We start from the raw sequence: 24,380 nt of genomic DNA on the forward strand, positions 1-24,380 counted from the left end.
CTGATAGTGGCAAAAGTGGAGAAGTGTCTTTTTCCTGGCCACAATGTGCTGTATTTGTGCATTTTTCAACTCAGGGTCACAGAATGCACATCCCATTGCTGACCTTGGCTGGTGTGACATCACTGAATCTTTCTTGAAATATCACCAAATATTTCTGCTCCACTTTGGTTCCTTCTCATGTCTCTGATGCTGAGTACCATTCCACCAGTTCCCCTGTATATCATTATATTGATAATGTTTTCACTGAATTGTCTTCTGAGACATTTCCAAAACACCATCTCCTCCTACTAGGAATACTTCACTTCTTTTCTTTCTCGTCTCCATGTCTCAGCTCCCAAGATCTGACACACAAAGAATTGCATGGCGTGGGGAAATCCACTGTTAATTGATGCCTTTCCACTTGTGCTCTGCCCTAGATTTTCAAATTCAGTTATAGATTTAGAGATGTCAATAGACTTGAAACAAGTAAGTTAGACTTCAAAAGGCAAATTAATGCCTGCACTGGTGCCACATACACACACACACACACACACACACACACATTTATCTTTTTGTTACATGTTTTACCTTTGTTTTTTAATTCACTGACTGTAGAGAAGCAGACTTCATGTAGGAGGTGGTATAAAAAAACCCAAGTTCACTGTACACATAATCCAGAAAATCAATATATTTTATAGAAGGAGCTACATTCTCCATTATAATTGGCTTCAGTTTTAGAGTCAAAGAAAGCTCTAAGAAATCACTGATTACATGGACTGAAATAATAATATGTATCCTCCTGAAGATTTACATGCATAAAGGGTTGTTCCAGTTTTTTCCTCCTGCTTGGTAGCAAAGTTTTCTTTGTGAAAATTTCATTAAAAGACTTTAATGAAATTAAAAACATCACCACCACCAAAGCTCTTGGGATCTCACTACCTGAGAATGGAAAGTTCTGTTTCCAGCCAGCGGGCAAAACAAGCTTGCATTTTGCAAAAATCCTCTGATGGGGGTGGTCTTCCTTCTTGGTCTGTTTAATTGCAAAGAATGTTTTGGTGTGCAGGTCTGGCTACATGCAAATGTTACAAATGTCACTATTTGTGGTGCTTTTAAATGTGATGTTTGCACTTAGAGTAACATGCTAATTTCAAACTTTGTAGCACCTGGACAGCGATGAGGATTCTCCTCTGGTGACACTTTCCTTTGCCTTGTGTATACTGGGTCGGAGAGCTTTGGGAACTGCATCTCACAACATGGCCATCAGGTAATCTTAGGAATCCCTTTTTCCTCATGTTAAAACAAAGACCTGTTGTCTTTTTTCACATGATGTGGGATCTCAAGAGAAGATTAGATCAAGGTAAAATCTCATTCCTCCATAAAATCTTTTCTGTCATTCCTAGTCATCTTTTTCTTTGTGGTTGGCTAAATAACTAATACCAGTCTTTACTCTGGAGGGCAGAGCAGAATTTTCGATTGAAAGAATGGGTACCAATGGTTATGGCTTGTTTTCACTCATGCCTGGCTACTGGAATGCTGTCCTTCCTCTGGCATCCCAGTAGAAGGAAGAAATCTACAGAAAGGAAAGAAACTGCTGTCATCTGAGTTGTAGTTAGCTAAATAATAATAAATGTATAAGAGTTCTCCTCTGTATTCCTCAGGGTTGTATTCCTGTTCATTGTGCCACTTCATTCTGGCAACTAAGGAAGGGAGAACCTCTCACCTCCTGAGGCTGCAGCTTTGTCTGTTCTCAGTCTACCTAGCTCATTTGTTCATTCATTCTAAGCACTTCTTCATAGGAAATCTGGTTAATTAAAATATGCTTAAATTGAGATTGTTTCTAAATATGCTCTTCATCTTATATTTTCATTAGGGATTCTTCCATTTTCACTGGGACTTATGAGTTGTTTGAGTTTTATACAGTATAATTTACAATGTGCTATACATGAGGCATTTTATTAATGAAATTATGATTATTTTAATGGAGTTTAACTTCCCACATAATTTTAGGGGTTTATTAGGTTTATTTGAACCCTCTGTGTGCACAGGAGTTTAGTAACAATGGAGAAGCTGAATAAATACAGCTTCTAAGTGACCTTGCTGTGTTGGCACAGAATGGTGAGCAAAGCTACCTAGACCTCTATCAACATGCTCCTTAGAGAGGATTTTTCTTACTAACAAGCAAACAGAGACAGCGTGTGTGATTTTGAATGAATTTTGTTAAAACAGTCTATTTAAATATTCATTCTAGCTTTGTTATCTGTTGAGACATTTATAACATTTTGCTTTATGTCTTCCATGCAAAATGTTTGTGGCTCATGTGGCTTATTTTTTGTTGTGCTGCTGATTTCTGCTTTCTAAAGTGGCTTTTGTCATCTCTTTTCTACTAGTCTTTGTACATTCCCTTCCTGTAGTAGTTTTCCTCTGGGCTGCATTTCTTCTCCCTTCATTTCTATTCACTCAAATTAGTGTGATGTTAGGTAAGTCATTGGTATTTTTTAAATTGTCCTGGGTTTTTGATGATCCAAATTTTAGAGTCTGGGGACATGATGGGAAAGTTTATGTGCATTTATGATATTTGTTTGATAAAAGATTAAAGTGATTTTTGATCTGTGCCTGCAACAGATAGGTCACAGCAATATTAGGAATTCATCTGAAAATAACACAAAAGGTTCCTAAAACTGTCATGACATTCCACATACTTTCCACTGGATCTTAAAATCTTCATCACAATGCTTTGGCTCTAGTACAGATACAATAACAATGTCCCCTATTTGTACTGGCTTACATGGTTAGTAGCTAATACAGAGCAATAATATTATCAGAGACTTTCCAAAGCTTAACATGGAAAGTATGAATATTGAGGATAATTATTTGTATAGTGTTCTGTAAAGATTTTAATAATACTTTCAGGAGTCAGCTAAAACATGTCTTTTCAAAATCTGACAAATACCAATGAACTGGATTACTTCCTCTCTTTTGATAAGCGGACTCTCCATATTTAAAAATACTTTTCTTAGAGAGAGAAGGTCTGCAGAAAGGCAAAAACTGGGGTAGTCATCTGAGGTGCACAGCTCTGTCCCTTTTTTTAATCTGTTCTATATAATCTTCAATTAAGCCCTGGTTTTCTTTTTATTAAGCAAGTGCTCCAGGGCAGTATCAAATCATTGTATTTTTAAAATGTATTTTGTGACATGAAAGGGACTAAGTGGAAGCTTCTGTCGGTATCTTTTCCAATGCTACTTCACAAAAGCTTTCCCTGGAAAAGTTTCACTGTGGAAAAACTGTGTCACTTCCCCACCTGGTTAAATTACCTTTAATGCATTTCCACTGTCAGAAGGATCTGGAGAAATAGAAAAGGAATCTGAGTAGCACAGTTGAAGTTATAAATTGCTGCAGCTACAAAACACGACTTTAGCTTGGTGTAAAATACATTTCTTCTTGTCTTTCAGAACGTATGTATCTTATGTGACTAAACCAATTTAGTAGAAATTATTAACTGAGTAGGGAGGTGGATACCCTACCCCCCTGACATCAAGACCTTTATCAACAGAAATCCCCCAAATACATTCACTTGAGCATGAAGGACACCCTACTTAAGGTATTTATTGCTTCAGACAAGTCTGCACAACTTGTTTAAACACAAATTAGCAGTCAGTCAGTCAGTCAGTGAGACTCCAATAGGAATACAGTTATACAGCAAGCATGCCAGGGGAAGGAGACTTTGTCCAAAGTGTGCAATGCTGATGAGGCCAGAAGGACATGCTCCTGATAATTGTCCTCAGGCACTCCTCCCTCTGTGTTTGGCAGAGCACAGCAGCTCTCACCAAGGAGAGATCTTGAGTGTTCTGCTGGTCCTTGCCCCCACCTCTCACTGCTGCAGGTCTGCAGTCAGTAACAAGGGCCAGAGGTACTTTAGGTCCTCAGGAGCCAGAGGAACATTTCCTTGAGTGATGCTTCACAATCCTTTTCTTTGAAAAGATGCCATGATATTTTGGGGACCTTTCAGAGCCTACTGGTGCTGAAGAGGGTTTTAGTTTTCTTAGGACTGGTCAGAGCAGGCGGTCCCACAGCCAGATGTGTGAATGAGAGGGAGAGGTACCACATGTATGAGATTGGAACTAGATGATCTTTAAGGTCCCTTCTAACCCAGGCCATTCCATGACTCTGGGTGTTGGGGTGTGGCTCATTTTGTCAGAGGTCTGGGCTCCTAACACATTTTGTCGTGCTCAAATGCTGGATACAAAAATACAGATTTAGGTTACTGTGGTAAGCCCTAAGAATTTCCCTTGGGCATCATCTCAGGACTTTCTGTTAATTCTCTCTGTGGAGCATCTTGTGTACAGCACTGCTAGAGCTTTGGGGATGAGTTCGAGGTGTGAGGGCCAGGTAGGCATCACATTCCTCTCACTGTATGAAGCATTTCAGATGTTCAGGAAATGCAAACCAGCCAAGAATCTGGGGTGCTCTGCAGTTCATGTTTCATTCTCAGAGGTGACTATGCAGGTAGTTGGAAACTTTCTCTGGACTAAATCTAGTCCTTGCTGTGTCTTGGAGAAGTGACAGTCATCCAACTGCTGTGCAGTGGAGCAAAGGTAATGTAACTGCGGGCTACAGAGTTGAGTCAGGTTTACATTGTGTATGCAAACTATCAATTTGCACTCATTTACACATGATTTTGTCTAATCTATTAATCAGCAAATGTCACTGTGTAAACCAAGATTTTAAATGCTCTTATATAATGTATGTAAATAATTATTCACTGTACCTGTTCATGTAAATGTCAGTAGAAACCTAACATTAACACTAGATTACATAATAAGTGCATTCATTAAGGAGGCAGAACATTGCAATGCAAATCACTTGCTCTTTTAAACTGTCATTAGGAGGCATCCTGCACAAAATGCAATTTGAAGAATGACATGACATTATCATTAATTTATTCAAATATGGGTGATATGTTTAGTTGTGTATTTGTTTAAAAATTATAGAATAATTCTATTCAGCCACTAAAGCTACCAGTAAAGAAATATTTAGTAAAAATTTCAAATTTGGAAAAATACAGAAGTGTTTCGATAAAGCATGTCTCATCAGATAGTTCCAACACTACCAAGATTGGCTGCTCAGGTTCCCCAAGCTCAGTTTGGACAAAGGGTCATTCCAAGGAACGCCTCTGCCTGGAGGAGCTGCTGCTCACTTGGAAACCCAGGGAAGCAGTTGGCCCCACTTGCCCCTTCCCACCTGGCCACCCCACTGCACTGCCCAGCACCTGGGGGAAGGGGAAGACACAGAGCCATGGCACCACAGCTGCTCTGGTGCTGCTCTGCTGCTGGGAGCTCAAGCAGACACTGCAGCTTGATGTCTGCCAGAGCTGAGCAGGGCAGGAAAGTTTGACTCTTAGCTCACAACCACTGCCATGTAAAATATCCAATTAGAAGGGCTACCACTGAAGATATTTCAGGTGAACTATGACATTCAGGTCATTACTAGCTCACAGACATGCCTGTCCCTTTATTCCTTAAATAAACCTACAGTTAACACTGGAGAAGGTCTGCAGATGCAAAATCCACACAGAGATATTCACCAGCTCATTAGTCTGTATCCATACTGCTTTCAGGCTGGCACTAAATGCTTTTAGTTTCAGCTGTTGGAGCAGCAGGAGGAGTGCAGTAGGAGGGAGTATTTGCTTTGGCACTGTTGCCCTCCCTCTGGTGTTTGTGGTGCTACTTAATCCTCTCTTTTCTGCACCTCCAAGGAGCTGACAGTTCCCATGCACCTACCAGCCTTGTTCTAAGACACCTTGCAGTTGTGACAGCAGCTTTTCAGGTTGTTAGCTCAGAGGGTTGGAAATGTTGCCTGATACTGTAGTTATGTCTCTTACAGATTAACGTTGTTTCTTTGACGTGTAATTTTACTTTAACTTGTTTTCAAAATATTTTGAACCAGCCTGTAACTACAGCAGATTACTAATTGAGGTATGTTAAAAGTGGGCCAAGAAAACAGCAACAACCTTGAGTGAGGCCTGAGATCAAAGTGGTTGAGAGTCAGGCCTGAGATCAAAGTGGTTGACTTTTACAGCTTCCTAATAATCTCATTAGTGTCTTCAGGAGAGAGCATAACAATGGGAAGAATAACGAGAGCTGTATCTTATATGGATTAAGGAGGCTGCATGTTACAGAAGTAATGGCTTGAGATAGTGTCACATTATAGGCAGAATGTACCCAAAAGCCTCATTACAATTGTCAGGAGAATAAAAGATGCCCATGGTTTTGTGAATACAGCAATCTCTTCCAGACTGCTCTGGTGGAAAATACAATTCATAAAATAATTGACTCTCAGCCTCTCACAACTACTGCCACCACTGATTTGCTCCTTGTAGCAGTCATGTTTGTTCTTAAAAATCCCCTGAGTTAGAGAACTTATTATGCAGAGGGATGACAAATGGATGAGCCTCCCCTCAGCCCAGGGAGAGCTGTGCGAGCTTCCCCCTGCTCCCTCTGCTGATGCTGGGCTGCAGTTTGCATGGCTGTCCCAGTCCTGGCCATGCCTTCAGCACATCCTGCTCTGCACACCAGCCTGTTTGGCTGCTGCTGATGCCTCTAAGGCACATCAATGTGGATGCAAGCTCTGTGTCTGCTCTGGTGTTCAGATTTGACTCTGAGAGCCTCCCAAGATGTAAAAACCAGTTCTCTCTCCTGCCTGCTCCTCCCTTCATCCCAGCCAACTTTTCAGAGCAAATACAGGGGGTGTAATGTGGGGAGAAACTCCACTACAGATCATCATTAGATGCAGAGTTCAAGGTAACTTTTAAAATTTCATCCTAGGAAGAATATTTAGCTACAGAAATGGTTTTTTTTCCAGGCAAGGATTCAGCTGTGTATGCTGGTGTTTTCTGGTGGGTGGGCAAGTGAAAGGAGCCTTCCTGATGTGTAGCCTTTTCAAAGGGGGCAAAAGTCACATTTCACCATGCTGGCTGCACTCACCATTCTCCCCCCACCCTCCCAGCTGGCTCATCATAGGGCTTTCCCAACTATTAAGCAGGGTTTGAGTATATTATCATTCTCTGAACTGTGGGGATGACGGATTGAAGGTCAGTGGGGACCAGGACACAGTCCTTGAGGACACATAATAACTCCCACTGAAATCAATGCTTGAATGTTTTGAAGATCTGAGTATGCCTGTCTCACACAGACATGTTTTAATACACAACTTAGTGCTAATAAATGGAAATCAGTTAAGAATTCATAAAAGTTTCTCTGTACTCCTTATGTTCCCAGCAGTGACAGCAGCCCTGCCTTTCTGGCTAGTTTTGGTCCCACTGCTTAGTTGATTTGTATTACATGATGCTTTCATGGAGAAAATCAGTATCCAGTTGTTTCTCTGATAACAACATATGTATTTTCACTTTAATTTCTAAGACATGCTACCCACCAAGAGCAAAATTAGAATGCCTTTCAGATGAAGCTGGCCAGGCCTTCTCCCAGTCTCTTCTTCCTCTCTCTGAGAAGAGAATATATTGAAAAGATTTTTTTTCTTTTTTATAAAATAATTAAGAAAGCTCAATTATGTGGAAAGATTATATGTCCTCTAGAGAAAGGCTGAGCAGTAATGAAAACTACTAACATCTTAATATGGCTTCTCCCCAGAGTCTTTACAATCTAAAAGATCAACTGTTGTAAAAGTGAGTGAAATCTTAGCAGGTAGATGAAACCATGTCCTGTGGGTTTGCAAGATATGCCTGTTTTTAATAGATGGTTCTGTTTTCCTCAATTTTTAGATCACTTCTTCAGAGCAACATTGGCACAGCAGTAACCTACAAGCATTATACAAGTGACAGTGGCATGGGAGTCCTGTAATTCAGGGTGCAGATCAGAGCTGAAGGCTGATGGTTTCCCTTCACAAAGCCCTTGCACAACCATCTTCTAACAACTACCTTGTTTTTGTAGCTTTTACCTTGTGCTTGTATCTCAGTTCCTGGTAAGCCATCATGCAAGGCCAGGCAGAACTGCCTACATCTGGTTTCCTACGTTACAAAAAAGAAACCCGTTGTGTGTTTGCTTTAGGGCTCATTGTTTGAGTAGGAAGCACCTGTTGGTTGATTCCTGCTCTCACCTGGTTTGCTGAACAGTTCTGAAATTTAGTATTCTCAGTACATCTGCTTTAATGTTCACATTTAGGTTTGAATGTCGTGAGAAAGGTCTTAAATTTCCTGCAAGTACTTTTTCTATTATTATTTTTCACTTACAAGGAGTAGTGCTAACAGGACTGATCAATAAACTTTCAAATAAGGAAGCAGCTTCTGCTGGCTGCACAGGGAGTGCAGCTGGCACTCTGACCTGGTCCCTTTGGCACAGCTGCAGAGAAGCAGCGCCCTGAGGCACTCTGTGACTCTGTCACCCATCCTGAGGACATCCTTCATTCCATTCATCTCATGGCCAGTCATTTACAGAGCACACAGAGAGAAACTGCCTCCCCCAAGGAACGCTTTTGTGTCAGAGAAATGTGATGTGACCCCTGCTTTACATCCAGGGCAGGCACTCACCCTGGGCCACAGGGTCACCAGCCTGGTGACTGTAGGATCTGCCTTGGAGAGATGGGAATGGCTTCTGGGAGTGACTGCTGCCTTTCTCTTCCAGCCTGGACTCTTTTCTTTATGGGCTCCATGCACTGTTTAAAGGAGACTTCCGGATTGCAGCCAAAGATGAGTGGGTCTTTGCTGACATGGATCTGCTGCATAAGGTTGTTGCCCCAGCAATCCGAATGTCTCTGAAGCTGCACCAGGTAGGGTATTTATTTATGTATTCATTTTTAACATTTACTATTGTGTCTGTTTTCTAAGGAAAATGCGGGATGCCTTAGCAACTGTCTAAAAGGAGAAAAAAAAAAAAAGGCAAAATGGAGTACTTGCCACCTTATTCTAAGAAATGTCTTTCACCAAGATGGAAGAGTTTGGCATTTATTTATTTTGCATTCACTTGATGTTCTTTTCTGAGCCCCCCTAGCTGCCCATTTGAAACCACTTTGCAGAGCTTGAGCCTGCATTTTTCATCAAAAGAAAGCAGAAAATGTCATATTTTACTTGTGTGGATACTACAAAGATGGTTTCTAGACTGAAGGGAAATCCATTGATTATGCTGATTTCACTGCTAATTTCAGGTCAGGCTCTGTATAGCTTGGAGTTGATTTTGTTCCTGTTCTGGCACATTATGATTTAGTATCATATGCTTTTATCATTAGTGATATTTATAATTGTTCTGGATATTACTTACTGAACTGCTGTGAATTTGTATCTGCTTCTTTGACACAATAACTTTATGATGTTATCGCTGGCCGTGGTGCTGCTGGATGAAATTTCAGTATTGTGGTATTTGCTGATGGATTCCCAGACTGTGCTATTGTTGGTGTTGTTTTGTGAATAAAAATAAGATTTTCCACAAGAACTGTGGGCTGTCCTAGGTGATATCTCTCTCCAGCTTAGCCAAAAGCTCAGCCTCCCAGTTTCACGCTCCATTAAAAAAAAAAAAAAGGATAAGCTGGTATTCTCCAAGTGCCTTTGTCCAGTGTAGTCATGGGATCAGAACAGGTTACAATAAAACTGAAATTGTACCTTTCTCTGTCACTGTTAAATGAAGCTCCCAAAAGACACTCTTTAGCAAGTGTCAAGTCAATTGGAGGGGGCCAGCTGGCAACTGTTTGGAGGCCAGTATTTTGTTTGCTGTCAATAGTTTCTGTGTTTTCACGAATGTACCTGACCTGTTCAATACTTTTTCCTGTACGAGCAGGACCAGTTCACGTGCCCAGATGAGTATGAGGACCCAGCAGTTTTGTACGAAGCCATCCAATCCTTTGAAGAAAAGGTTGTGATTTGTCACGAAGGGGACCCGGCCTGGCGCAGCGCAGTCCTGTCCAACCGGGAGGAGCTGCTGACTCTCAGACACGTGGTAGATGAAGGAGCAGATGAGTATAAAGTTATCATGCTCCACAAAAGCTACCTGAGCTTCAAGGTGATCAAGGTACATGTGCCATCTTTCTAATATTGCAGTAATTTAGGGCTGTGGTAACTAGCACTATTTCTGGGTAATGTGGCTGAAAGGAGAAGTTAATAGTGTTTTTTAAAGTAGGGACTGGAGGCCAGAAGAGTTCTCTTCAGTTGACTTCCATTTTGCCACCCACGTTTGCGTCTCTGAAATAACATTCCAGGCTTTACCAGGGAGTAGCTGCAGAAGTTAATAAAAAGCTGTTGGTGCAAAGACATCATGATGTGTTTGCACACTCAGCCACTGCTGTTCTACTTGGATCCTGTAGTTCTGCATTTGAGCAGCAAATGTTTTTGCATGATCTGCATGTTTTAACCCACCTGCAGGTCAACAAGGAGTGTGTCAGAGGGCTTTGGGCTGGCCAGCAGCAGGAACTGATTTTCTTACGCAATCGTAACCCGGAGAGAGGAAGCATCCAGAACAATAAACAGGTGTTGCGGAACTTAATTAATTCTTCATGTGATCAGCCACTGGGATATCCAATGTACGTCTCCCCCTTAACCACCTCGTACCTTGGGACACACAGCCAACTGAGGAACATTTGGGGGGGACCTGTCAGTTTGGACAACATTAAAAAGTGGTTCAAATCCAAGTGGTTAAGGTAGGTGTTAAATTTTGGCTATGCTGATAAGAGACCCTGCCGTCTCGGTTTCATTGTATTTTCTGTTAAAGGAGAGTAATTCTGTATTGTTATCTATGAGTAAAAAAATTAATTGGAAGTAACTCAGAATATAACAAAACAGTGCTGCAAATAGAACAGAAAGAAAATCCATTAACTCATTCATGACAAATCTTTCTACATGTTCAACAAGAGTAATTCAAATCACACTTCACTACAGACACTTCCCTCATTCCATGGAATTTTACTGTTTATGCCATCTAAATAAGGGTATCTTTTCTGTAACTCTGGCGTGAGTAAATTTGCTGGTGGATTTTGGTGAGCTATGCTCCGAAGCTTTGGCAGTTAGATATCCACCCCTAAGTTATTGTTCTTGACCAAAGCACACCTAAAAATGTACTTGCTATCCACCAAAACTGCCTGACTTCCCCTGGCTGTGCATGATCAGTACCTGACACTGCATCTCCCATTCCTACTTGCACTCTTCACACAACAACAGCTCCCTTGCCTCATTGCCTGCCCTGTTGCCACTGTAGCTACTGTAGATGAGGAAAGGCAGGGCACCATGGAGACATGATGGGAGCCAGCTTGCATAGCAAGACCTGCGTTAAAATGTCAATATTTTATCTAAAGGCTTAATGTGCTAGTTTCCCACCACGCAGCCCATCCCTCTGAGCTCTCTTCAGCACATTCCTCTTTGCTACTTGGTTACCTCATGCAGAAGTTAATCTTGGAAGACCACTGTAACATTAGATAAAGATCCCTACAGTATTTCAGTATTCCAAAGCCAATAAACACAGACAATTGGCTTGTGTCATGTACAATTTTGTTCCAAGAAGGCTTGTCTTTGCCATCTCATAAAATGTCAGAAGACCTGCAGTGGTGTGAGAGAGAACAGTCTTTGAGGGCGCCTAACAGTGGTGACACAAATTTTCATGTGCAACAAGAGGCTGACCCTGTGTGTGTTCCTGCGAACAGAATGCGGAAGGACTGCCATGCAGCAGCTCACCACGAGAGAGGCAATGTTGAAGAGGTGGATAGTGCAGGGGGGTCTTCATCTAGCAACAATTCCACAGGGAATTCAAGCCAGAGCAGTAGCTCACAGCCCACCAGGGATGGAACCCCTCAGCTGCAAACTTCATCTCAAGAGGTCCACCAGCGGGCAGGTATGTGCACAATTTACTTGCCTTTCTCTGGAGTCTTCTCCTGGGGGGGTCACGTGGGCAGGTGCCTTTGGGGAGTCCTCAAATCCAGGGGAAAAGTAATTTTAGAAAGAGAGTGCATTTTGTCTCTTCTAATGACCAAGAACATGTAGGAGATGGCTTTCTGATATTGTTCCAGGTATTTACTGGAAGAGTGTAACACAAAAGTGATTCACCAAAGGTTCCACTGTCAAAGTCCATTATGGGTAATTTTTGGCCTAGCAGGTGCCACTAAGAATGCCAGAATGAGAAATGCAGATGGGAGGGAGTGTACACACACCATGCAGGGAGCCTGTACCACAGTAAACCTCTGCTTATTGTTGTCTGGGAACAGCAGAAAGAAAGCATGCAAAAATCTTAATTAGCTTGGAAGGACCATGGCAATTTATTTGAGGAATTGGTTTGGCTGCTCATCAGCGTATGTGGAGAACAAACAAATGGAAAATAGCTTCTTATGTCTATATAGCAGTTACCAAGAGAAAATTAAATGTTGCCAATCATTCTGTCAACTAACAGCTGAGCCCTTCTCAAATTATGGATTCAAAAGTGCTTCAGACATATTCGCAAGGTGGAAGTAGTGGCCTTTACATTGGAAATGTATGTTAAGTAATAAGGATAAGCAGTTTTTTGGACAGTCACAGAAGGTAGTGGTCAATGGTCTAGAGTCCTGATGGACATCAGTGACAAGTGGTGTCCCTCGGGGGTCCATGCTGGGACCACTGTTATTTAATATCTTCATTAATGACATAGACAAAGGGATCCAGTGCACCCTCATCAAATTTGCAGATGACATTGAGCTGAGTGGTGCAGTTGACACAGCTGAAGGATGGGATGCCATCCAGAGGGACCTGCACAAGCTCAAGAAGTGGGCCCAGGGGAATCTCATGCAGTTTAACAGTGCAAGGTGCTGCACTTGGGTCAGGGGAATCCCCGGTATCAACACAGGCTGGGGATGAAAAGATGGAGAGCAGCCCTGTGAGAAGGACCTGGGGGTGGTGGTGGGTGAGAGGCTGGACAGGACCCAGCCCAGAAACCAAACGTGTCCTGGGCTGCATCCAAAGCAGTGTGGGCAGCAGGGCCAGGGAGGGAATTCTGCCCCTCTGCTCTGGTGAGAGCCCACCTGGAACCCTGCATCCAGCTCTGGGGTGCCCAGCACAGGAAGGACATAAACTCATTGGAGCAGGTCCAGAGAAGGAACACTAGGATGATTATGTGTGAGGAAAGGCAAAGAGAATTGGGTTTGTACACCCCACCTTGGGGTGACCTAATTGTAACTTTCCAGTACCTGCAGGGAGTTCACAAGATGGGAAGTGACTTTTTACAAGAACATGGAGTGAACAAGGGGGAATGGCCTCAAACTGAAAGAGGTGTAGGTGTTTAATTGGATATTAGGAAAAAAATCTGTACTGTGAGGGCAGTGAGGCACTGGATCATGTTGCCCAGAGAAATTGTCGATGCCCCATTCCTGCAAGTATGCAAGGCTGGGTTAGATGGGGCTTTGAGCAACCTAGTTAGTAACAGGTGTCCTTGTCCACAGCAGGGAGGCTGGAACGAGACAAGCTCTAAGGTCCCTCCCAACCCAAACCATTCTAGAATTCTAAGTTTGCCAGTGGGTGACTGTGAGATCTACCACTGTGGGATCAGGACTTGTAATGTAAATCAAATCATCTCTACATTTCAATAAGTTTGTAGCATTATTGTATAAATTAAAGCAGAGAACTTGAGGAGTTTGACACTTGTTTGTTTCCTGATAGATCTTTTGACCTATCATTAAAGATAATGGGCAGGACTGGAATAAATTTTGCCCTGGATATAAATCACGTTGCAAGAATAAAATAACTGCAGCTTTTAATTGTGCCTTGTGTTAGAGGAATCCCCATGTGCATACTCATAACTTGACACAACAGTAATCAGAGTAGCAAGCTTAATTGTGATATAATGATCCTGAGCATACCATACAATAAAGTAAGTTAATTGTGAGTTGTTTAAAAGAACATATTGATTGGATGCCCAGAAAAACATAATCAAGAGACAAAGTTACTCTTAGATAAGAAAAGCAACCTGGCTTTTGTTAAGACATGCACAACAAATCCAAGGAAATGGTAGCAAATGGAAATCCATATTCACTCCTCAGATACTGTAGAGAATGAAACAAGAATTATTTGCCTAGGACCATTAGGGACAAAAAGAGGAAAGTGAGCTTGTGGCTGTTTATTTTTAAGGAGTATTTAGAAGCAACAGAAATCCTAGCAGTGATCTTGATCTGTCACTGTATAGAAAGGCAGAGTTGCCAATAAGCAGTATGTAGAAATGAGAAAATAAATGTCTGATTTATCTGGGGAAAAAACACAGATAATATATTTCTATGATCTGATCATGAAACAGTTCCTTCCCTCCTAACAGCTACAAAGAACATGAAGGAGTGGCTATCAAAGGTATATGCTTAATTGAGCAAAGTCAAATGACTCAGTCAAGAAAGATTTTAAGAGACCTGGTTAAAAAACAAGCTCTGTTCGATCTTCAGTAAGTATCGGGACATCAAGGCAATACCACAGCACTGGAAAAGAACTTATCTATGCCTGTTAAAAATCATAATATTGTTGTCCTGCCATGCACAGTCCCAGTGCCCTAATTTAAGGACATTTTTAGTTTGGCAGCACTTCAAAGAAGAGCCAAAACAGGACCAAAGTTATGGGAAATACGTCCTGTATTGAAAGATAAAATGCTTTCCAGCAACTGGTATTGTAGGAGATGCCTTGATTGTAGTCTGTACGTGTTTACCTGGGCAACAAAAGGTGACCAAAGACCATTGGTCTCAGCAGACTTGGATGTAACAAAACTAAACAAATTCAGATTTAAAATCAAGAACAAATTTTTAATATTAAGAGAGTGAATAAATAGTGAAACAAGAGACTAAGGGTTAATGTGGATTCTCCATAACTGGAGATGCAGGATGCATTTTTAAAAATGACAGTAACAATTAATAAAACCACACAGGAATAATTCTGGGAAATCCTATGGCCCATGCTATATAGGTCAGCAGACTAGATAATCATAGCAATGCCTTCTAAATTCATAATCTGTGCATCAAGTGCATTTAACTTCTTTATATTTCATACTGTGTTTTGCAGCCTGGTATCATTGAGTCTGCAAAATTGCAAAATGCAAAGCCCTATATAAAAGTTCAGCCAAAATCAGGAGCACTGGAAACGTGGGGTTCTCCCCCAAAGTTTCCTTATTTCATGATGCAGTTTATAGACCAGCCTTTGTTTTTCTGAGTATTTTCAGGGACAGAGTTTTCTAGGTGTAGATGTGGGTGGTCTCCTGCCCAATGCTCCAACCACTGCATTTGGGATGAATATAGAATACTTTTGGCCAGGGGTCAGCTTCCCAATTTATATCACAGATGTTTGGCCACGTTAGCCACGGTGCACAGTAACACACCGCAGCCCCTCTGTTCTTAAATCCAGTCCTTTCTTTTTATTTAAGAAAGGCAACCTCTTGAAATAACCATCAGGTGTAAAAACCAAAGCACTTGAGCAAACCCCAGGGTTTGAAGAGCCTGAATCCCTGCGGAGGCCAAACGCACGCGCAGCCGCGGACACGGCGGCCAGGCTGGTGCCCCTCACTGCGCGTGAAGGACAGAGGGCACTGGCAGAGCAGTGCAGGGGCCATGGAATCACAGAATATCCTGAGGTGGAGGGGATATTCTGTGGATATTCTACAAGGACCATCGAAATATGACTCCTAGCTCTGCAAGGACCACCCTAAGAATCACATCCTGTGCCTGAGAGTGTTGTCCAGGAGCTTCCAAGAGCCATTTCTGTCCCATCATTCTCCAGCAGAGATATTGGGGCTTTTATTACTTAGGAAAATTTTTTTTTATTGTTTGGAATATAAAAGTACAGCTAAAGATACATTGTAAATGAGGTGTGAAAGTGTCCAACACTTGCCAAACCAACTGGGTTTTTAGTGAGCTCCAGTTAGGTTGTAGCCCAGCTCTGCTCAACTGACTCTGTGCCAAGTTACCTAAATTCTCTTTGCTTCAGCATTTGAAAAATGGGGATAATGATGCCAGCCTCTGAAAAGCACGTCTGTGGATGTAAAACGTCATGTTTCAGCCATATGATGTAAATGGCTTGGATATGAAATTCTGCATTGCTGGAAGCTGCATGAATTCAGCAGTCATGTTTTTAGACGATAGTGTGAGATTTATATTCCTTTATGCCAGCAAAATTTCAGTATTTGGAGGAGATCAGGTATTGGGGAAAACCAAAGCAAAAAGAAAAAAAAATTACCAACAGCCTGGGAATGCCTGCCAGAAAAACTTGTTTCTGTGTTGATGGTTCTCAACAGATTTCCTGGCATCAACTCCTCACCCTACAGCTACAGCTAGGAAACCAAAATGCCAGCTTGTGTTAATGTTTGGAGTTTCCTGGAGAGCAAAAAAAAACAAGCAGGTACTTTTGTGACTGGGTGTTTGCTGTGTGTGCCTGGGTTAGAGCCTGTCTACAGAAACAGTGAACTCTGCTGGGGCCTGTGGCACACACCAACCCATGGCAGAATGCCTGAGGAGTACAAGCTGGCCTCTGGTGGGTTCACTGGCCACCAGATTTTATATTTGATTTTTCATTCTATGGCTATTCAAATAGACAAGCATAAGAAATACAGAAATTGTTTGCTTGAATGACAGAAGGTGTTGGTATAAATGTTAAATATGGGGATGTATTTGTACAGGAAGGATTTGTCCAGGCATGTCAGAATAGCTTATCTAATCTACTTCCTGCATCCAGTGGTGGCTGCATAGAGATGCTTCCCAGAAAGTGACAAGAGTCTTATGTGGGTCACATTCAGACCTCTAATAGTGTATCCTACCTAAAAGCATTCACATCTTTTCAGGTCTGTGGTGTATTGTAAATGTCTCTCTTGAAACTCAGAGTTTACTGTAAGTCTTAAAAACTGTCTTGTGACTTGAATGCTGTATTCTTCCACTTGGCTGAATTTTCACATTCTCTCTCCCCATATGCAGGAATAATTCTTTTAAATGTGCCATTGTTTTAACATAGAGGATTTTTGTTTTATTGTTGCATTTAATTACACCAAGCCAATATAAGGTGGATATTCAACATTTCATTAGTGTGGTTGTCAAAGGGGAGCAGAGTTACAGCAACACTATGCTCAGTCATTCACTAGGCTGATTAAACTGTACGTAGCAGAACAGCTGTGAGCCTGTGATTAGAGTGCTTTGCTTGGGGTCTCTTCTCATTTCCCTGTCTTTTGACTCAGTACACAACCTCTAGAGCTATTTTGACCAAAACTTAGAACACCTGTAGTGGAAAACAGAAAGATTCATAGGTATAGGCGTTTGTTACTTTTGCTGTTCTTGGAGCTCTTATGCTAATAAAACCAGTGGTAGTATGCCAACAGTAATATGTACACATGGGACACTGTCAATGCCATGGAGTTCATCAGAATGCCACTTACTTAAATATATTAACCTTTCTTTTGAAGGCAGGAGAAAACCCAGGAGTCAGTCTGTCCAGGCACACACTGCTTTAAACCAAAGGCCCCCTGCTTCAAGTCACTCTGGACCAATTGCAGAAAGCCGGCAGCCTTTCATCCAGACGTCTACATCTGCCCACGAAATTGCCCAAAGGCTTTCTAGTAGTCAGCTATCATTCCACAACTCTGCAACATCTGTGTTTTCTCAGTCCCCTGCTGTTCCTGTTGCTGGCCAGCTGACTGTGCAGGACCGAGCTGCAGCAATGCTCAGGTCCAGCCTGGCCTCCTCCACCAGCTCAACTCTGAGCCTGCTGTTTGGCAAGAGAAGTTTTTCGAGTGCTTTGGTGATTTCTGGGCTCTCGGCTGCGGACGGAGGCAACACGAGCGACACGCAGTCCTCCAGCAGCATGAACATTGCCATGGGGCCATCTGCCAGAGCAGCGAGCCAGGCAGCTCGGGTAAGGCTGAAGCTGAAACAGCACTACTGAGTGGGAGTCCTGCTCTGCTCACCTGTCTGCTTCTTAACTGTCCTCTTTCTTCCTTCTCAGTGGTCAGAGAACAGGTTTTTTCAAACCAGTGCTGGGATTTTGGTATTTCTGGGGGATTTTGCTGCATCACAATGAGACTGTATAGTATTAGTGTGTCTGTGAGATTGTTTGTGAGTAACTGATGGGGGGGGCTGTTACACATACGCCTGAAATTGCAAACTGGGGCAAAGTTGCTTTTCCTTTCACTCAAAACAGGGACTTACATCCCCAGTTTCTGCAGCCAAGGTGATGAGTACCATCACAGCAGACTAAATAGCTCCTTCCTTGCCTGCTTTAAGTGTTATACAGTGATGCCTTGAGATGCTGACCTGGAAGAGAGACTAGACAGAGCTAAAACAATAAAGTAGGTATTTATTAAAAGGCCTTAAAGGATACACCTTGGCCAGTACAAGAGCCTGGCCAGGGCTACACCAAGATGGACCAAAATGGATGACTGGTCACAAGTTTCACACTTTTATAAGTTTTTGATCCATTTGAGTATTGGGATAATTGTCCAGTTACAGCCTCGGGTTATGAAGCCCCATCCTCCTGTCTGCTCTCTTCAGTTCCCCACTTTTTGGGCCTGAGGCTTGTAAGAGTTGTCCCTGGTCTCAAGCTGGAAAAGGATTGTTTTTTCTGCCTACTCTGCGAAGAGAACTTACTAGCACTTAATATGAAGCTCAGAGCTACACTTGTAGGCAGCACAGAATCTCAAAAACAGGAAAGCTAAAACTTGAGGCATCAGCAGGACTTAAAATTATTTTATCTGTCGGAAAAGGAATGGTTTCCCCTGAATAGTGCACTTGTTCTGTCCCTCCATCTGACCAGAAATTCAATCTAAGACCTGAAACCTTGTTGCTGAAAGTTAGTCAAAGGAATCCTGTATGAAATATTTACCAAAGGAAACTAGTATGCCCTGTGATTAAGCATTTTCAAAGAGCAAAACACTACACACAAAAAACTTCCAGCCTTCTTCCCAATATACTCACAGCTTTATTCCTATCTTCCATGAAAAATTCAATTCACATAGTAGTTACTGCTATATTGTTTATTTAAATGTATTTATTTAACTTCGGTTGCTATCCATTGCTGCCCTGAATTTTGAAAATTGACCTCAGCACCAGAAAGCAGAAACATGAGAAGATGGACTAGAAATAAAGGGTGACTGCAATTAGGCAACATAATTAGGCAGAGTTTTGCATTTGGCCTATCGAAATGGAAACCAGACTGGTGACAGGAGGTGTCTGCAGATATTAGTCCCAAGCACTGTTCTGTTACCATGCTCCTGAACTGTGTATAACTTGCCTAATTTCCAAAGAGTTCTCCAAACCACAAGTGTGAAAAGCCCCTTGGCCTGAGTGTATTTTGCTCTCAACCCAAAAATACCATGTGTGGTATGGTTCCCTAGAGTTTCGCATGAACTTCAGCAGGAGTCAGCTGAATGTTACTCACCTGGGTCCAATCCTGCTTCATTACAGTAATAAGTATTAATATTTCTACACATACAGCTGAATATATCCAATGAGAAGGCACAATTCCAGCTCTTAGGAGTTTATGGCCTAATTTGCAAGAACTCAGCCAGTCTGTGATAGTGAGTAGTAATGGTAGGATTCACCTTGTCAAGCTTTTGGCTATCTAAAATTTGGGCATGATGTCTCAGTAGGTTGTTGTTGAGGTTGTTGTTGTTTTCAGTGAAGAGGCCTCCATCCCCTTCATCCTTGGAGCTATTAGGAGGAAAATCTCCCCTGGGAGCCTTGTATCTCTCTGCCAACCTCTGGTAGCATAAATGACACAGCAAGACCACATGGTGAAATTTAGATGAGGTGAATCCTGGCCAAAGTGCTCAGAGTCCAGGTGCCCGTTTGATTGAAAGCAGTAAAGAGGAAGCGTTTCATTTCAACGTTCACACAGCAAAGTTCTGGAATGCTTTTATCCTAATGGACTCCTTACAGTGGGGCGGGACTGTGCTTAACATTTGCAGACTGATAATTGCATTCCAGTTTTGATGAAAAGGTTTCTTTGTAAGTTGGATTTAAAATTCGGTGTATAAAGCAAGCTCCAGAGCAACCCGATTTAACAACTTAGAAGTCAGCCCTGCTTGAAGCAGCAGTTTGGACTGGATGACCTCCAGAAGTCCTTTTCAATCCAAATTCTTTTACAGTTCTCTATACATGTACATCTGTGGTACTAAACCTCCAGCTCCTGGTCTGCTTTTCCTTCCAAATTTATGCGTTACACAAAGTGTGACAAGTACCTCTTCAGAACTCCCTTGTGAATAATGCATGTTAAGAATCCCATGGAGTTTCACAGAATGACATCCCTACGTCAATTTTTAAACTTTTTTCACCCATCACTTCAAAAAATAGCTGAAGTGTTACTTAGAAATTTCCTAAACTAGTTGACTTTTTCCTTCTTACTTTCCAGCAAGCCACTGAGACCTGTGAAGCAGCAGATACCACAGAGCCCAGAGCCCAGCGGGAGGCGGGTCCGGCCCATGCGCTGTTCCTGAGTCGGAACGTGGAGTGCAGGAGGGCCAGCCAAGAAGATATGGCCCTGGAAGACACGGCTTCCCAGCAGAGCCTGTCTGAGGAGCAGTGAGGAGCCTTCCTGGCACAGGGGCCACGCGCTTCTTAGCATTAAATACAGTTAGGTCAGGAACTGCACATGGGCTTAGGTTCTTTCCGATGTAATAGCAACCTTCAAATGTTTATTTTTCTAACTTCCACACAAGAATATTACAGGGCAGATGTTCTTCAGCTAATGGCCTTGGCATGGGTAGGGTTGGAAAATATCCTAAAAAACACACAGTGCCACTTCATCTCAGGTTCTTGTAAATCCTAGAACAATGAATACAACCTGTTTAACTTTCCTTCCCCTGGAATGGTTAGAATCACAAACGAATACAGTAGGAAATAATACAACTCAGTGAAAAGCACACAAAAGACATCTCTTTCCTGCCATAACTAAACAGCTGATTGCATGCAAACTAATTGAAATTTGGTATATAACATATAGCAAGAGGCAACTAAGAGCAGAAGCAATGAATACATAAAAGGACAGTACAGTGTCCTGTAACATTAGAGCTAAATCTGATTTTTTTTTTCGAACAGCAAGTCTCATTTTTCTTTGACGTGTTATGCAGGTGCTAATGCTGAATAGCAACACAGCATCTCAGACTGATATACTGCATGCAGCCATACTGAAATACTGTGTGAACGAGCCACGCTACACCAATTAACAAAAGTGTAAGAAGAGAAAGTATCCAATGCATGGAAAGTCTTCAGAGCATATGGTGCACCTTATTTGCAAAGCAGCTTTGCATAAATTAGGTATTATCTCGTGCTCCTGTTTGGTTTACAGCAGTGTTTCTCAAATTCTAAGCAACAGCACCCTTAGGAGTCGCAAAAGGGCCATGGGGAATCCTCCTCAAGGACGGAAAAGTGCAAAGCAGGCTGTAATTACTGTCTGGAAGTGTTTGTGTTGGGAAGGGAACAGCTAAATACTCTTAATTGCTGGACACAGCTCACTGTCCATAAACACTTGTAGCCAGTAATTACAAAGCCTTCTGATTTCCCTCCCCCAGAGAAAACTGAGCTGCTGCCAATAAAGACAGATGATACAAAAAGGGAGGCCATGCCTTCACATGGTTTGAGAAACACCAATTTACAGGAATGCATGACTACTTTGAAACCCAAAAGGCTACAACAAATCCTTCCTCTACTACAGAGTCTAAACAAACACACGTGTGTTTTTTCCAATTAAAAAAAATTGCAGCTATCAGTGTCTTGCTGTTCCTCTTTACTGTAACTACCATAGAGTGTTTCTAAATCTCAACACAATGATGTGCAGCCAGGCTGTCTTGTCCCAATTAACAAGATTTAACAAGAGATGCTGTAGCTAAGTCTCATTACTGTTAGGCAATACTCAGTTGCATTCTGAGCTTCCTACTGTGCCACACTTCAGATCTGAGCAGTAGAACTAAGTAAGACTGAGTGAAAATAAAATGATCCAAGTATGTTTTGTGCGGCAGCTGTTTCTGGGTCTTCTGTTTGCAATTGTTCTCACTTGCTTTCTGCCTTACAAGATTAAGAAACCCATTCTTTTTTACTTCAGATCTTGATGAGTTGATTAATAAAGCTTAGCACAATCTAGGAAAATTCTGCTCATGTTCACAAACACTAAAGCAGAGTATTCATATACAGCCCTCTAGACACATGGTCATCAGTGCAGTTAGGCCCTACTAATGTCTCCACTAACATCCAGGTGAGATGTGGAAGAGGAAATTGAATTCAGCTGCTCCCTTCTGACCAATTATGGCTGATGATGACTCTTGTTCCACCACACCGTTCATTAAGTGCTTCATTACAAATGAAGGATGGAGGTTATAGAGGTAGACTCCTACTAACAGCCACCAGTCCCATTTCTGCTTTGGGGGCTTTTGCATGGCAGTCCACAGGATAAAACATCACTGCTTTGTCTTCCTGCATGGAAGCAGGGCAAACAGGTGGCTCTGGAAAGCACCAAGAACTTTCCCATATTCACCTAGCATCACTTAGGCCTCCAATTTTCACATCTTTAAGTTTGAATCAATTTCCATCAAAAATAAGTAATTCTAGTAGTCCAAATCAACCTAAATTATTCTGTGTATCCAACTCAAGTGTAATAAACCAGACTGGGGAATGACTGCACAAATTCCTTCCGCAGCAACCACTGTACTTGCTTAGCATGGATCGAGGCCCAGTGACAGCACCTTCCCCCAGCACCACATCTTCTGCAAGGCTCCACCATCCCCACAGCCTCTGGTACTGCATCCTAAACTAATGCAGCTGCCTCACAGTTCCTGACTTCCACTGTCCCCTGGAGCACAACTCCCTGGGAACAGCAGTTATGCCATGAAGTGCAGACTCCTCCTGCACAGGGTGGCTGCCAGAAAGGGCAGGTTCTAACACTTTATGGAGTCAGCAAGCAAGCATGGCAAAACAGGAGTCAAGGTAAGATTCAAAAATCAGTTCCTTTTTTGTAGCCATGTCTTACACAGTTTTTATTTTGCCTTAAAGTTGCTATTGTAGCTAGCAGGTTGAGAAAACCCAAGAGTGACCACTAACCAGCAAGCGTAACATAGGAAAAAAGAATCAAAATGAACACAAACTCTCCCATGTTACTTTTCTCCACATTTTTGGAGACAGTCTGCTTTTATAGTAATAAGACTACTGCTATATGCATCAGTTTTAAATATGAGACAGTCCTACAGAATAAACTGACATAATGGCTAGAAATGAAACCTGCAACTAGGCATGAGGTTGTATTAATTAAACACATCTTAAACTAGGGTTTAAGGTAGAGATACACCCAGTGAACTCTGCTTGGGACAGAAAGTGCATTTAAGGGCTCTGATGGACACCAAGCTAATAAACAGCAACCTAACCTTTACACAAAGCCTAATTTGAACAATAAGCTGCTCCAAACAGCTCTGCATAACACCAAAAGGCATATACACATGAAGGCTTTGAGTGACACCTTTACTCCTGAAAAACAGCTCAATACTTAACCTCACACACAAGGTGCCTCAGAGTTGCAAGATGGAAATACACCATTTTTGGAGCAGGTTTTGGCCTTTAAATGAAAAGCAAATACAATTTTCATTGCTTTTATGTCATCTGTGATCTGAATATTGTTAAAACTTGGCCCTAAAGTTGCTCAGGCTTAACAGTTTGTCTACATGTCTGATCTCTTGCTACAGCTGTGATGCAGGAAGGATGCTGCTACCACCATGTAAGGACCATTTACCAAGAGTTCCATCAGGGTTTTTTTGCATCAGGTGCTATGCTTGATTTTTCCAGAGCTGTGGAGGCCACTTACCTCACTCAGCTAGTCCAGAATGTTTTTGTTTCTACAACATGAAAATAGTGATGTTCCTATCTTGTTAGCAAGCTGAATGCATCCTTTGAGGAAATCTAGCGCTCAATCCACAAGACCATCTGTACATGCAATTTTTTTCATAGATAAGTCAGAAGGGATGAAGAGATGGAGGCTTTTTCTGCCTCCCCCCAGCTTACCCGCAGATAACATCACTGCTGGAAAGAAACACTAAGCGTGATTTTATTCACACTGCCTCAGCAACCAGAGAGAAACATGAACAACACAATAGGTTGCAGGAGGGAGGATAATGAGTATATGGTAAAACAAACATAAACACTGTACTTCAGCCTTCCCACTAAGCACGGATACTCACCTTCGTCACATTTTGTTTTCCTAAAATTTCCTTTCCCAAATAGACTCTTGTTTACATCATATAGGAAGAGCCAGTTGCTACACTTGTAATGGTGAAAGATGGCCTGAAGATCTGGCAAAAAGACTTTCAGTAACTTTTCACTAAAGCCAAGCACAGGGTGCTGAACTGCTCACATCCACCAGGAACACTGGCAAGCCCCAGCCTGACCTTCAGCTGTTTCCCACCACAGCAAGCAAATAGGAACCTGTGATGGATATAGTCTGCAAAGTACATTTCTGTTCATCC

At 42.1% G+C, this 24,380-nt stretch overlaps 1 protein-coding gene across 1 annotated transcript in view; it reads left to right on the plus strand.

Moving 5' to 3' along the window:
• Nucleotides 1-21,892, plus strand: part of PCNX2 (pecanex 2) — a 151,802-nt gene extending 129,910 nt beyond the window's left edge. Inside the window, exons 28-34 of the mRNA XM_063151627.1 lie at nt 1,140-1,243; nt 8,613-8,757; nt 9,759-9,989; nt 10,340-10,614; nt 11,611-11,798; nt 17,346-17,794; nt 20,288-21,892. Of these exons, the coding sequence (XP_063007697.1) occupies nt 1,140-1,243; nt 8,613-8,757; nt 9,759-9,989; nt 10,340-10,614; nt 11,611-11,798; nt 17,346-17,794; nt 20,288-20,461 (1,566 nt within the window). The 3' untranslated portion in view covers nt 20,462-21,892. The remainder of the gene's footprint in view (nt 1-1,139; nt 1,244-8,612; nt 8,758-9,758; nt 9,990-10,339; nt 10,615-11,610; nt 11,799-17,345; nt 17,795-20,287) is intronic.
• The last annotated feature ends 2,488 nt before the right edge of the window (nt 21,893-24,380 follow it).

This window comes from Melospiza melodia, chromosome 3 (assembly GCF_035770615.1).
Source record: "Melospiza melodia melodia isolate bMelMel2 chromosome 3, bMelMel2.pri, whole genome shotgun sequence".
Classification (NCBI taxonomy): domain Eukaryota; kingdom Metazoa; phylum Chordata; class Aves; order Passeriformes; family Passerellidae; genus Melospiza; species Melospiza melodia.